Here is a 15,249-nt window from a genome sequence, read left to right as displayed (position 1 = left end):
CACTGAATGTGGAAGAAATATTTGCTGACTTGTATATTAACAGTGCATGCACCTCAGGCATGAGAGTTCATTTGCTTCTGCGTTTCTTTCTCTCTTTCCTTGTGCTGTTATAGCCTGAAGCATATAAATGGTAGCTACTTCTACACAAAGAGAGATCCTGTCTTTAATAATGCCATATGACAAAATACTTCATGAAGTATTATTGTATTCATAATGCTGGTCATAAATAAATCTCAGCATTTTTCCCATTATTTCTATTGTATATCGTACACTCAAAACCCTTTTTAGGAAAGGTTGTTGCCCTCAGACTTTTTCCAGCTGCTCCCTCTTTTGCAAACAAATTTGTTCAATTCTGGTTTACAAATTGTTGTAATAGGATGAGAAATGAGTTGTAATTTGTGTCATGATGGCTTTGATTTAAAAAGTTCTCCAGATGTCCTTTGAAATAAACATTAATGATAGCGATCAAGGCATGGGTCTGAAGAACTGAATCATTAATGACGCTTTTATGTAATAGTGCTGCAAGGCTTAGTGTTCTGAAGTGTCCTTTTGACTTAAGCATGTATGTTTTCACCTCTTGAAACTAAAATTAATTTTCCTCTTGGCTTGGGGATTTCTTTTGGTTAAGAACTCTGCTTACAGCTAGGTATAAAAGTGACACATTTGATTTGATAACCTTGTGAATTCATCGTATTTGTAATCTGCCCTGAACAACACAAAAGGTTGGGAAGGAACATAGTGGTCAGATGTCCTTGATTATTCTGCTAAAATGTGCTTTGTTCTGACAACTGCTACGCAGGGACAGTTACCTGGGCTTTTTGTTAAAAAGTAACGTTTTCTTGTTTAGCAAGTGCAACAAAAGCGCATTTGTAGTTTCTGTATCTCAGTATTTTCACATTAAAGCCTGTCTGTGCATAAAATGTCTTTCTGCAATGCTTGGTGTACTTTTAGAAATTTCTTCGCAGTTAGCTGTTGCACATTGCTGTTTGAAGGCGAATATGCGATACAACAAACCTTAATTTTATCTTCTAACATAGGTGTGGCTGCTACTAAAGACCATGATATAGGAACCACAAATCTCCATATTGAAGTTTCTGATGTCGTGAACATCCTTGTTTACGTTGGCATAGCTAAAGGAAATGGAGTACTTTCCAAATCAGGTAAAGGGAAGCTCATTGTAAGAGGTGTAGATGGGCTGAATGATCCTCCAGTCTTAAAATTGGCACTGTTCTTTTGAGGTGGATGAAAGATGACCATAAGTACTTGCTTAAACCTGGGGGATTCTTTGTTTCAAGAATTTGCACGCACATTAATTCTGCATAAAATACACTGCAGTTCATGAATTATGAAGTGGTATTTCAAAGTCTTTTCACTTTTTTTGCCGTTACCTATAATTGATATACCATTCCTGCGCTGGAGCTGGCAGAGCTAATGAAAGTGCAGGATGAAGGATTTTCTCTGGAAGCTGTGGTAGTTCTAACAATTATGTCAGGATGATGTATTTGCCAGACCTTCTGTTTATTCTGCTCCCTCTGGATGCACTGTGTTTGCTCTATTGAATTTGGACTGTAATGTAATTTTTCAGCACCGGAGAGCTTAAATTGGTGTATGTTAGTCCTCTGTATGAGGTTTATTGCTTATGTGAAACAGTCTTTAAATCACTGAAATAGGTTTGTTTCTTTCCCCTTCTTCTTTTGTCCTCTCATTCCATAATCAGCAAATGTAGATTTTGGGTGTGACTAATAGAGCTGCAGTGAGGTTTGCTGTTCTTCATTTGCTGTGGTTTTGCTTGCGTATGCACTGAGTTAGTAGCAGCAAAACTTCAGCGTATTGGGAAAGCTCTTGCTTCTTGACGAGCTGATGCAGAACAGCATGCAAAGCGCTGCTTTTGCTGACTGCAGGAAAACCCCTTTTTCGTCTTTTAATTTTTTGGTGCTAGCCCTGCTTGTTTATTTCAGGTAGGAGAAGGTATTCTATGAAATTCAACAGGCGGAAAAATTTTTAAAAATCAGACGTTGTTTTTGAAGGTATTTATGGCATTCATGTTCTAGTGACTAATTACAAACACCAAACAAAAGAATCACCTGGGGCCTTCTTGTTGTATTCAGCAAACCTCTATCTGCTCAGTTTCACACAAGAAATTAGAAAAGACAGTGTTTAGTTTCAGTTTTGCCTGCATCTCACTTTTAAAAAATATTTTTGTTGAATCTTAGGAGTTTTGAAGAAGTTTGAAGAGGAAGATTTGGATGACCTTTTAAGGAAGCGGTTGAAAGACTCAAGTGAATTACCTGGTGCTTTATGGCACATTTATGCTGGCAAAGATGCTGACAAGATAAGGGAGTTTCTGCAAAAGGTTAGATTTATCATAGGTATTTTATAGATTATAATCTAAGTAACTGGTAAATCAAAGGGGGCTGGCAAAACCCACAAATCCCACCCCTGTGCTTAGGGAAGGGGGAGAAGTAAAATTCTTTCCTTTAAAGCACATAAAATAAATTATAATTCAGCTGCTACATCAGTCAACAAATAAAATATGTAATATAATACGTGCGTACCTCTTAAGAGTTACAGGTAGCCTGCAAACTCTGAAGGCTCAGGAGGGCATGGAAATGTATTTTTGTTCTTCTCTAGTACAAAGGATATTTTTTGGGTTTTAGTATTGGCATTTGTAGGAAAATGTTTCTCTGTCACTGATCCATTCTTGCATTATCAGATGCTGAAATTTTTGTGAATTTTCCCATGCAAAAAAAAAACCCAACCTTGCAACCCAGCAGCCACTGGTCTTTGTAAGGACTGTGTGTGATGTCAGTTAGCTCATAGAATATGCCTTGGCTCTTAGTGAAGATGAAAGAGGTGGGGGATAATGTACCTAAGGGCAGCAGACTGCTTCAGCATTAGCTACGGTGCAGATCTTCCTTCGGCACCATGTGATGAACAAGTTACACACATCAGAATCTTTCAGGTCGTTACTTATCATGTAGCATGGATATCCACCACTGGGCCATTGATAGTAATCAATGGCATTAAATTTAGAGACGCCATGCTTGGAAACAGTTTTCTGTGCTCTGTCTTTAGCATGATTTCATGCTTTAGAAAGGCGGTCTTGACAGATGACATAGAAATACCAAAATATCACTGAAGTGGTTGCTTGAGGAAAAGAAGTCTTCACTGTCTTCTGCTGTGGGGAAAAAAGTCAGATGGGTTTTAACTGGCTAAACCAAAGGGGTCCATAAACAGGCTGGAGGCCAAGGTCTCTACTGCAAGCAGGAAGAGCCTAAGAAATTTAGGTAAAGATTCTCTTGGACAATAAGGCAGTGGTTTGGTCCCAGGGCAGCTGTCCTCTGGTGACTCAAACATTTGCTCTTTGGCAAGCTGAACTGTGGGGGGAAATTAACGCTAGTAAACAAAATGCAGCTAATTCTAGGAGGTTATGAATTACACAGCTAGGCTTTTCTGTTTGCTCAAAAAGTAGATGCTCATAAAGTAGATGGTGGCTCTTCGGTTTGGAAAAGAGAGTTGTGAGCAAAATCACGAATGCAAGGGGATAGGTGGACAAAGAGTATTAATCGGCTTTTCTTTCAGAGCAATTAAGAGATACTGTGAAATTCTTTGAGCAGCAGGTTTAAAACAGAAGCACTTAAAACACTGTGTAATAAAGTTTGTCATTTGCTGCCACAGCTTGCCATGGTATCCAAAATTAATTGTGTACCGCCTTGTATTTTTGGTGTGGTGTTATTTTTGAAATACTGAATCGGAGATCAGTTGGTGACTAGACCTTGGGCCCACTTTGCCTGCTGATGAGAGGAAATCTCAGTGTCTCATTAGTACAGAAAAAAGGTGATAGTGCAGAAGAAAGGTGGTAATACACAAGAACAATTTCAAGCTCTGCATCACATAATTTAAGTATATTTAATATCAATAGGAATAAAAATACATGTGCTTAATGAGCTGATTGTCTCCTGAGTCATTATAGATGGCTTGGATATGTGTTTTTATCTTTAGTCACTGTGATTCCTTAATTAGCAATTGATAAGGGTCATATTTGTTCCCCTGTGGTTAACTTGATGAGAAATGGTTGTTGCAGTTAAAAGTCTACTGCTATCTGTCAGGAAGTTGGCTTTTTTTTTTGGTCAGGTTTTTTTTTTTTTTTTAATGCCCGTCATGTTTTCTGAATTCCTTGATGGGGTGGTAGGTTCCCTAAAGCCCGACATTCTGGAATGGGAGTTCTGTAGATGTCTTCAGTTCAGTGGGACGTCACGGTTCATTTGAGGTCCTTTTGAACCCCTAACTAAAATTCTCCTTTGGGTATTGGGAACGCAGTACTGTTGCTTCAGAAGTTAGCTATGCTTACATCTTATCAGCAAAAGGTTCAGCTTCTTTTGAAAGTGACTTGGGGTCTTTTCTGTACTTAACAGATAGCAAAAGAGCAAGGCTTAGAAGTTTTACCGGAGCATGATCCAATACGCGATCAGAGTTGGTACGTGAACAAAAAACTTCGCCAAAGACTTCTTGACGAATACGGAGTGAAAACCTGTACGGTTATTCAGTTTCTTGGTGATGCTATTATTCTACCAGCAGGAGCACTTCATCAGGTAACGTACATCTGTTCAAAGACACACGGGATTAAGTAAAATAAATAAAATAATTTAATTTCTTTTCAAAAACATTACTATATCTGTAATCAAATTAGATTTGATTTTCTTACTGGTAGCTATTAGTGTACAGGAATGTATGATAAGGTACATCTGCTTATATAGATGACCAGCCATTACTAACATACAGTGATTTGAACACTTGAAATAACACTGTTCCTTTTTTTTTTTTTTTTTTTTTTTTTTTGAAAATGAACAATGAGCAGACTACTATTAGCCGCTTCTTCCACTTCTCATTTCATTAGCAAATTTCTAAAATAACTGAGGTTAGTTACGGCAAAGTTAGGTGTGTTTTTTTTTCTTCTAAACCCAAAGCTAATTTACCCCCAGAGTGGCAGGGGGAGGAACCCAAGCAGATAAATACCTGGATGTCACTTGTTGTTTTTGTCTTCAGCTGTAGGAGAACTGTAGAGGCAGTTTGGGTGTAACAAGATGTTTCTGTAACAGGATTTTGAGGTTGTTTTACACTAAGTTCCTCTGTATGCAGAAGGTACATCAGTCACCAAGAGTCATCATTGTCCCTTCAGCAGCTTTCCTTCCCATCAGAAAGAGCGATATCACCTTTGCGGTAGCTGGGTTGATTTAATTCTTAGTTACGTAAGAAAAAGTACTGTCAGTGGGGCAGGAGAAACTATGAATTTGTGTGGCAAGCTTCAGTCCTCTCAGAGCATGTAGGGTTTGTTACTCCATTTTGTTTGGGGTTTTTTTTTTTTTTCCTCTCAATCTGCAAGCTGCTTCTCCTTGGTGACAAGAGGGAAGAAAGCACAATTGTTTAGATGTGATTTTGGGGCAGTTCTAGATTGATTTATTTCTTCACCCCACGAGCCTTTTCCTGTTGAAACAGGAAATGGAGCCTGCTTTCTTGCTGTCTTGCCAGCTGTCAGGCACAGCTAATGAGGTAGCTGACTATCAGGGAATGAGGAGCATCCCCACCCTGCAGGAGGGGTTGTAAACCATCTTGCTGTTAAAGATTTATCATTGACCTCCACCCGGGTTCAGGCGAGGCCAGGCCTTTCTGAAGAAGATGCTATTTGGTTTCTGATCTGCAGATCAGCTTCCAGCCACCGCCTCAGCTGGGCAGAGAGGAAGTGATGGCTTACCATGTCACCATGACCTGGGCACCGGGGTTTTCTCTCTGAAAAAAATGACTGGGTTGTAGTGATGACAAGTGTTAATGTCCCTGATCTGTCTCCTGTTTATTTCAGTTGCTGGGGCATTGAAAGCAACAGGTACCTTGCCCAGACTAGGCTCCTTTGTCACTCCAGTGAGTCTTTAGATGGGTTTCCCAGGGTGGCATGTTAACCCTGGATGATCTGTGTGGATTTGTTTTCTGGCAAAAGAAAGAAAAAAAAAAAAAACACCACAAACCAAACCAAACCTGGGTGACCAAATCTTGGGTTGTTGTAGGTTGCCTTTCCCTGTACCATGTCTCCGGGGCTTAATATTCTTTCACAAAGGAGAAGGAACGTTTGTCATTGGTGATGTTCTTAGCTCCTGTTACAGGCTAAAGCAGTTAGGACTCCCAGAGTTGGTAAGATTGGTGTTGCATCCTCCAGTAACCTTACTCCGATCTCTGGAAACAAGGGAGATATCCCAAACACAAGAGTAAAAAGGGAACCCATAGAAAAAACACACCGGGAAATCGGTTTTATATAGCATGTGGCATTATATAAAGCCATGCAGAATATAAAAAGTGAAATAGTGGGACTGTTCCAGGCCTCCCTGCAGTTCGTAGGTTTAAGGACCAAAAATAAGACCACTCTCATCTTTATCTCCTTGGCTTTAAACTCCAAATTGCTTTTGAAGTGGTAATGTTCTAGCTTCTGGCACCAAGGAGTTAATAACATGGTGTTTTTAAACCTTAGTGGGTGAAGCTGAGAACCTTTTCATCTTCAGTAAGAAGTTCCTGTGAATCTGCCACGTAGGAGGAAATGAAAGCATCGTGTTCTTTCATGTACATGTATAGTACTCTCGATATAGAGATGCATAAATACTGACCTTAGGGATCAGCACCAACACTTCATATATACAAAGCACATTTAAACGCTTAAAAAATAAGTCTGAACAAGAATCCAGGTTAAACTTAACCTGGTTAAGTTTACGTGTTAAGTGTTTCAGATTTACATGCACATCATGAATCTTTAACAATTAAAACTGGGTGACAGTTGATACTAAATTTGGTGGAAACTTTACGTTTTTATTTTTATTTGCTCATCGGTAATGTTGTGGAGCAAAGGAAATTGGGCTGAGAGACAGAGTTAGGGAGCCCGGCTGCCTTTGGTCACTGTGTAGTGTAGCTCAGACACTTCCATCCTGGAGCCATTTAGGATTGTTCTCGCATTGCTGCTTCTGACGTGCTGGTCTAGAATTTTACTGCTCTAACATGGAGGAGGTTGTGTGTATTCTATATATTCTTTGGGTTTTGTCCAGCTTCTATGGATTCATGTCTAGCTTTTAAAGTAACTTGTTCTTAATATTGTATGGTAGTGTAAAACATTCCTCCTGCTTCCCAGGTTTCCCTCTCCTCCCTCCCCCTTGTGATCATTTCAGTCGGCAAAGTCAAACTGTTCCAGTGGTGGGATGGGAGGGAGAGTCTCTCCTGTGAGCTGTGACGGTCAGAGTAGCCTTGTCAGTACCTCTTGTGGAGGCAATTGCTCTCTCGGGGGGGGAAACCAGAAATAGGTACAGTGTTTTACTGGTCTCCTCTGCAGATGCTTCCCTGAATGTACCTTGAGCGACGTGCTGTAGGATTGTATCTCCTTTCTTCTTGGCTGTACAAGTAGGGGAGCTCAGAAGTGTCCTCTGCTTTGCTAATCTCTGGGCATTGCTCTTTGTCCAGCACGTGTAACAGTGAGCCCTCAGCTCTTCTTCAAAAATTCTCCAGCTAAAAAAAGGGAGTTGTTACTCTTCTTGTAAACTATTTATTCTTTCTGTTGCTCTGCTCTGGGTCATCCTCCCTGGTTTTAATTTGGTGACTCTTACCAAATTTGTAAAATATTTCAGTGACAAACTAAAAGATAGAAATACTTGAGTTGGTGATTGAAATGTGTTGTTTGGGCTCCATGCAAAACTTGTTCGTAGTAGAACAGGTTATTGCAATGTTGTTTTTTATAGTGGTATTATCTTGATTTAACAGCAAGATTATTATTGTAAAATAACATGCTGGAGGTAATGTGACATCCTGGCGATGTTGGGATAAGGATGTAGGATAAAGGTCTGGGAGGTGCCTGTGCTGAGTGCCGGCCCCAGAGCCGAGCCCTGCAGGAAATGGCTGACCCTCGGGGACAGGACAGGAGCGAGACGGCTGTGCGGCGAGGAGCCGTGGCAGTGGACGGCCCTTTCCTCCCTGCCCACTCGCCTTTCCCTGTCCCGGCCCAAGTCTGAGGCTTTTCCGACTGTCTCGCGGGCGCTGCTGGAAAACCTCCTCTCTGCGGGGGCTGAGGGTGAAGCTGTTCTCTTGGTTCAGCTGGAATTGGCACAGTTGTGAGAGTGCTGTAGTCCTCTCCCCGAGAACCTCAGCGGAATCGTTGCTAAACATACTTATTTGTGTGTATCACTGTATCAGCTTGTATTATAAATATTATAAATAGAACTGCCGATGGGCTGTGAGCAGGGCTTTCCCATGTTAAGTACCAGACCGGCCGGGTAAAATCTGTCTTCCCCTCAAAGACTTGAGCACCGATAAGGCAGGCCCTGGAAGAGAAGGAGCTTTAAGGCACAGCAGAATGAAAGATCTGAGGGCAACAAATATTGCCTGTTCTGCAGTGGAGGGAGGGGGAATCAGTAAAATCTTGTCTCAGTTGAGGAGAAATTGAGAGTGGTGTGGGATTTGCATGGGGTGGAAAGGAAAACAAGGGCAGGTAGAGACTTGAAGCGGGTGAGAAGCTTGCAAGGAAAGAGAGGGGGCTGGAGCTGGCAGCCCGGCTGTGCAGCGCAGAGACATTTTGACTGAAGCTCTAGGAAATTCCCCGAGTGCTGGTGGGAGCCTTGCGGTGGCACTTCTGCGGCTGTTTCCTTGCTCCTGGCTTTCTGCCGTTTGCAAATTGTGTGGCATCAACAAACCCTCTTCACCTCCGGAATGGTTTCTCTTTTGATTAATCTGCGGGAGGGAATGGCACTGCTTTGTCCTTGATGACTATGAGGCTGGAGAAGCCCTGTGTCCAGCGCTAGGCTGAGCCCAGGGGTTACCCCCTGGGATTTCGCCTGCAAAGGGCAAGCTAACCTTATAAAATCAGGCTTGGGTGGTGTTTTTGAAGAAGAAAGCCATTTTTAAATAAAGTGCTGTGTCCTCAACTGTGTAGGCCCCAAAGGTTTTTTGAATGTCGAGTATCGCAATGGTAATTTTAGAGCATGCATTAAACTAGATTTTGCAAGGCTCGAGCTTAAAATATGCAGATCTTCATCAGTACTGAGCAGGGTGGGACTGTTTGTTTGCTAGGATGGTAAAGGCGCTCCTTCCCCACCCCCCCAGGCTTTGGTAAGTTTGCAGAATTGACATTGCACAATTTTGAGTGGTTAAAATTTGGGGAAACAAGGTTTTTGACATGCTGAAGAAACAGTGTAATTTCTAAGAATTTCGGGGCGAAAACCTAATGCTGCATGTGTTTGAAGAGGACAAACAGGAGTTGGTAGTCAGATCACAACCGGGAAGTGTTTTTCCCTTTCCCCTGTCCTCCAGGTGTGACATGGGTGGCAGGAGATGGTGTCCATTTCTCTCAGTAGTTACCTCTTATCACTGAGAAGTGTCTAGAGAAAAAAGAAAGTGCTTTTTGCCCCCCTGCTTTCTTAACCCGACCCCTTTGTTCATACGTTTTTTATTTCTTTTAAATATTTCCACCGGCAGTTACTTTTCAGTGAACGTGGCCAGTTGTGCCTGGCAGTGTGGGTACAAGCTTCCCGCCTGTCTGCGTGGCCAGAGGAGCCGGGTCCTGCAGGGCAAGGCTGCTGCGGAGCCCAGCTGCGGCCTCGGCACCCGCGCAGGGTTGTGGCAGCGGCTGCGCAGCAGCAGCACACAGCAGCGGTGCCTGCACAGCTGGTAGAGGGGTGGAACAGCACAGGAGCGCGCAAGAGCGTGCTGAATTAGTGTCAGAGCCGAGTACAGGAAGAAGAGCCAGAGCACGGGCAGACGTGCATTGTTCAAAGCGTACCTTTTGCCAGGAGCTAACTTAGATAAGTCAAATACACCTAATTGCTCTCTACATAAAATGTGTAAAGACGCCCTTTAGTCTGATAAGCCTGTGGTTTAAGAGATCTCAAGACCCACTCTTTTCTCAGGTATCTCTGCTGACGAATAACCCCAAAATACTAATTATCAGTCTCTTCTTGTTATTTTGGATAGGTGCAAAATTTTCACAGCTGCGTTCAAGTAACTGAAGACTTTGTGTCTCCAGAACATCTTGTACAGTCATTTCACTTAACGCAGGAGCTGAGGCTGTCAAAGGAAGAAATCAATTACGATGATAAACTGCAGGTAGGAAATGAATTCTGCTCTGGAAGCTGCTGGGAAGGCAGGGCGTGCTCAGGCTCATTGAAATGCCGAGCAGTGCGTGGAGCTACTTCCTCGCTGCTGTTCACACAGAATAACAATGAGCAGCAGCCGCACCAATGCCAGGGGTGTAAATGACTCTCCCTTGAGTTGCTGGCTTTATTTATTTCACTTTGCGTTTTAAAACGTGTAAAAAGGTGTTTCCTTTTGCACTGGCTTGATAGAGCCTTCCCTTTTTTTTTTTTTTTTTCTTTTTTTCCCCATCCTCTAGGCTCGGGGCTCAGTCCTAAACGCGGTTACTTTGACTTCCTGAGTCGTAGGCCTTACTAAAACCTGTCTGATGTTCTTGCAGGTTAAAAATATCTTGTATCATGCAGTTAAAGAAATGGTGAGAGCATTGAAGATTCATGAAGGTGAAATGGAAGATATGGATGAAAACTAAGCGCTCACTGCTTTTTTTGCGTTAACATCAAACGAAGGTTATTTTTTCTAATATATGAACAGGATGCACACTAATTTAAGCTTCACAAACCATCAGTGCCAAGAAAACATAGTCATCGTATTTACATGTTAATGACACTGCAACGGTAGAGCTTCATATCACAGCCACTGTGATTACATGTTAGACTTGCAAACAATTAAGCAGCATTCTGCTGTCCTGTATTATAATGTACATGAAGTTTGTGAAATGTCAAAGATTTAAGATGATGTATTTATTTTTGGAAAAAAAAAACCACAAAATTCTATGCTATATTGTTGATCAAATGTAAATGTGACTTGTACAGTTTGCTAAAATAATTCAGATATTTTTCACTACATTGAGACAGTTACTGTGAGAGTAGGACACAAACACCAGCTATTGCCTGCATTTGGGATCTTGCTGAGTCCGCACAGCAGTCATGTCATAATCTGAAAATTACTGCCAAATAATTGTAAACTTTGTAAAATATAAAGTATATAAAGTAGATATTAAATACAGACACTTCAGTATTTTATTGAAGCTATTCAGTGTACAATTAAACGTTTTCAAAAGGTGTAATTTATTTAAAAATTGTCTCATTTTGGTAAAATTTATGTGAACTTTTAAAGCTAAATATTAAACTTAATATGCTATGTAAATATATACATATATACATTCAATGATGTATTTTTTTAAAACATTGGCTTGCTTTAATTTGTTAAAAGTGCAAGTGTTACACATGCTTTGTACATTGAAGTTGAAAGGGGTTTTACATTTTCCATTAAAATGACTTTATCAAATGTTGTCTCGTTGTTTTTGTTTATGTTTGTGTCCCTTCTGCGTGTGACAGCCCGAGTTGTTGGTTCACTGGCAGTAACAGGGACCGCTGGCCGATGGGAGCACTGGCAGCCTTCCGCCAGGTTCCCCTGCGCCGCTCCGCCCTCTCCGGGTTTGAGACCAAACTGCGAGGGGAAGTGCTGGAGCACGGCTCCAACGGCCGCGCCAGGAAGAGTAAAACAGTTTAAACATCGCTTATGTTCTGTCTTTAATAATCCAACACTTACTTTGGGCAAAGGAGGAAAGGAATTTCTGTAGAACAAATTTTTTTTTATAGCATCTTGGTTCTTTACAGTTCAAGTAATACAGCAAAATAATGGGTGTTTTAAAAAAATTGTATCTGTTTTTATTTAATACTGATAATTGTTAGACAGTTGAGCAGAATTCCAGCTCTTGGAGTTAGTTTGAAAAGTTAAAGTGTAATTGGATTGAAATTATTAAAACTATTCAAATGTTTAGATTTGATATCAAATGTTAGGTGCAGCTGTTAGCTTGCATATGGTGTGTCCAAAAGGGGATAGTAGCTAGGCTGGGTACCGCTCCCAGCCTGGCAATGTCTGACTGGATTCTGGGTGACCAAAAAAAAACCACAAACCCCCCATATAAATTATCTTAAGAAATAGTGAAATATGAAAGCAATTTCTGGTTCCGACAATAAACTTCTTCATTTAGTTGGTTTGAAAACTGGGAATTCAAGTTGCAAAGAAATACGTGGGGTTAGCGTTGCAGCATTGCTGTGCTGGGCAGCTCGTTCTTAACTTGGTTCCATCCAGCATCTCCCTTTTTGCTGCGTGTGGCACCGAACCAGAGCGTTGCCTGATGATGCAAAACCTGCCAACATACGTTTGCCTAATGACAAGAGGACTTTAGTTGCAAAGATAAATTGATAAATTAGTTTAAACTGCATAAATAGGTTTTCTCTGTAGTCACTGTAGACTTTAACTGTCCGGTTGATCTGTTCAGAAGAGTGTACCTGTGGTGAATTGATAAGGTAGTTCTACCAGGTGTATAGTTTTAAAATGTTGTGGTTAATGGGTATGTCTGATGGATTTGTGATGCGTTAAAAACATAACCTGATGCATTTTGCACATCACTTTGGGAAGTGTTGCGGGTACGGATGAGACGGCCTCATACATTGCCCACAACAATGACAGCGTTTCCAAGTAACTAACAGGAGAGGAAGATGCCAAAAGTGAGTGAACAAGGAAAACGTGGCACAAGCTGAGCATGATGGGGAGCGCTGTAGAACATTTATTGTCCTCAACTGGAAAAGGCTCTGCAAGTCACATGCTGCGTGTTAATAGACCACAAGAAATTGTTAAAGGTAACAGCTACTCCAAATACCACTAAATGAGACTAAAAATTCTGGGGTTTATTAAGTACTTAGTGGACCAAATTCAGCTTATTTAGTGTCTTTAAGATTTGTGGGTTGGTGGCAGTGAAGCAGAGCTCCCTGCTCCCGCACGGGAAGCCAGAGCAGGCAGTCGGGCCAGCGTTGTGCTTGCTGCCAGTGCGGCAGGAGGTTTGCATAGCCACCGTCTGAGGCTGAAGAGGGGCTTGTGGGGAGGTGGTTGGTTTTCAGGTTTGTTTTCACCTCGTGACCATTTCCATGTTGTGCAAGGTGTTACTGAGCGTTTTTCCCATCTTCCTTTCCTAAAGACTCCAGGAGGTTTTCTGGTCTACGATCTTAACTGTTGTAATAGAGCTAAAAGCATTTGATGACAGCTGAAATCTGTTTGAGTGCAGGAACGCTGTCGACCCCTGGGACAAGGATATGAAGTACCCGTGTAGTCTTTCGCCACCTTCCTCTTGAGACCAAGCTCTGTCTGGATCTGCTGTGCTCTCCATGAAACTCTTCCTCTCTGTTTTTCTGTCCTTTGAAAGCTCATGTCTCAAAGTCAGCCAAACCGCAGGTGCTGCTCTCCACACCCCCCTTTCTTCCCTCACCCTTTCCCAGCTCCTTATCGTCATCTCCATCCACTGCACTGCCCTACAGTAAATGGATCTTCTTCCTATCATAACTGCAGGGGCAACTAACGAAGAGTAAGTAATTAGCAAACAATAAAGAGGGGCTGCTATGGCCTAAGTATTCCTGCATGGAAGGATGGCTGTGTATGTGGTTTAGCTGAAACAGAAGTTATTGGATTGCTGGAATTGCTGGCAGTGAAACCATGGTTGCCATTACGCAGGTCTGATGTAGGGGGTTATAACAATCTGATTTTAAAATCCATTTATTTTACTCTTTCAGCTTCGCGGAAGTTGCTCAGATCTGTGGGCATAAACCGAACCCCTGTCTGATCAGCACTATGTTCTCATGCTCTCTGACCTTTTCGGTAGGTGGTAATTTTCTTTGTCCCCTCTCCCGTGACATCCTGTCAAGCCCTCTCCTGCTCTCGCAGCTGACATGCCTCCCCACCCCGTGCCCGCAACTGGGAATTTCCCTTCCTTCCTCCTTCCACAGCCACCATCGCCCCGTTCTGCTGCTTTCCCGTGCAGGATGTTTGTGCTCTCCCCCACATCCGCGCTGGATGTGCTGCCTCTCCCTGTCGGGACTCCAAGTCTAAGGCTTTGCTGTGCTTTCCCCTCCTAACCCCCAGCTCGGCCTCACACAACGTGGGCTTGCTGCTGCGCTCCCGCTTCCCGCCTTTTGACTTGCGCTTTGTTGGCAGGAGCGCCGCGTCTCCTTCTCCGTCGTTGTGTTCCCAGGGTGTGTGTGGCCCAGGAGGGCAGGGGAGCAGGTGGTGGCGTGGGGGCTCCTCTCATCCAGTGTCCACCGCCGCGTCCCTTTCTTTCCTTCTCAGCAGGGCGACCTCGGAAACTCTGACCGAGGAGCAAATGATGTCTGGTGGTAGCTGTGCATGCAAACTAACCTCTGCACTTTCTGCATTTGTTCTCATAGGTTTTGAAAAGGAAGTTAGGGTCTATATATAGCTACTAGGAAAATCTTGCCTCACAGCAAACTGAAGATGTTTTACCTGATGCGTTGCATGCAAGCAGTTGCGTTTTAAACACAGCCCTTTCTAAAGCTAAGTGGTAGACTGAAAGATTTTTACTGTTGTGTTTCACAGTGAACATTTCTGGTACCTTCCAACCATACCAACACAATATATTCTTGACACAGATGCCTGTTTCTTTTTCCAGTCCCTGGGCATGTGGTTTTATCGTAGCTCTCTGCTTCCTTAGTGGAATTAAAGAGTAGGGTTTAGTAGCTCTGAGGCAGGAAATCCTGTATTTTCACAGCTCTAAGGATTTCATATTGCTTGATCTCAATAATACCTTAACTCCTGCAGCAAACGGGCCGGAGGGAACACTTCAAATGATTGCAAGACAAAAAGCCTGGGTAAGTTTAGGTTACTTCTGGCAAAACATACATGGGAGAGAAAGGACACGGAGGAAAAGATGGCCATAGCTCTGAGCCAGTGGGGAGCAATGAACTTCTTTTTATCCAGTTGAACTCCACGGGCCACATCCTCAGGCAGAAAGGCCTGGTAAATACTGTCCAACCTATACCTGGTTTGTGGCAGCCATACTACCACGCTGATTACTTTTGAACAGTTTGGCTGATTTTGTTTTCTACTGTATTTTTAGTCCAATTCCGTAAGGGATTTTATCAGCTCTTGTGGCTGTAACTTGCTTTTCTCCATCCATTTTGCTAGCGAGCCTGCTTTCGAGGAACCACAGAACAACCCAGGTCGGAAAGGACCTCAAACAATCATCTGGTCCGATCTTTTGTGGGAAAGGCAGCCTCGAGGAGGTGCAGTCCCCGCCACTGAGAGCAGACCAACAGGAATTGCACGTGGCTGAAGAGCTGCTGC

At 42.6% G+C, this 15,249-nt stretch overlaps 1 protein-coding gene across 1 annotated transcript in view; it reads left to right on the top strand.

The window, feature by feature from the left end:
- Positions 1–11,505, top strand: part of JMJD1C (jumonji domain containing 1C) — a 170,474-nt gene extending 158,969 nt beyond the window's left edge. The window contains exons 22-26 of the mRNA XM_082486184.1: positions 1,038–1,160; positions 2,214–2,353; positions 4,416–4,592; positions 9,991–10,122; positions 10,490–11,505. Coding sequence (XP_082342310.1) covers positions 1,038–1,160; positions 2,214–2,353; positions 4,416–4,592; positions 9,991–10,122; positions 10,490–10,579 — 662 coding nt within the window. The 3' untranslated portion in view covers positions 10,580–11,505. The remainder of the gene's footprint in view (positions 1–1,037; positions 1,161–2,213; positions 2,354–4,415; positions 4,593–9,990; positions 10,123–10,489) is intronic.
- Positions 11,506–15,249: the final 3,744 nt, after the last annotated feature.

This window comes from Vanellus vanellus, assembly GCF_965231255.1.
Source record: "Vanellus vanellus genome assembly, chromosome: 7".
In the NCBI taxonomy this organism is placed as follows: domain Eukaryota; kingdom Metazoa; phylum Chordata; class Aves; order Charadriiformes; family Charadriidae; genus Vanellus; species Vanellus vanellus.
The sequence above is the reverse complement of the archived record's forward strand: the minus strand, read 5'-3'. Positions and strand labels throughout refer to the sequence as shown.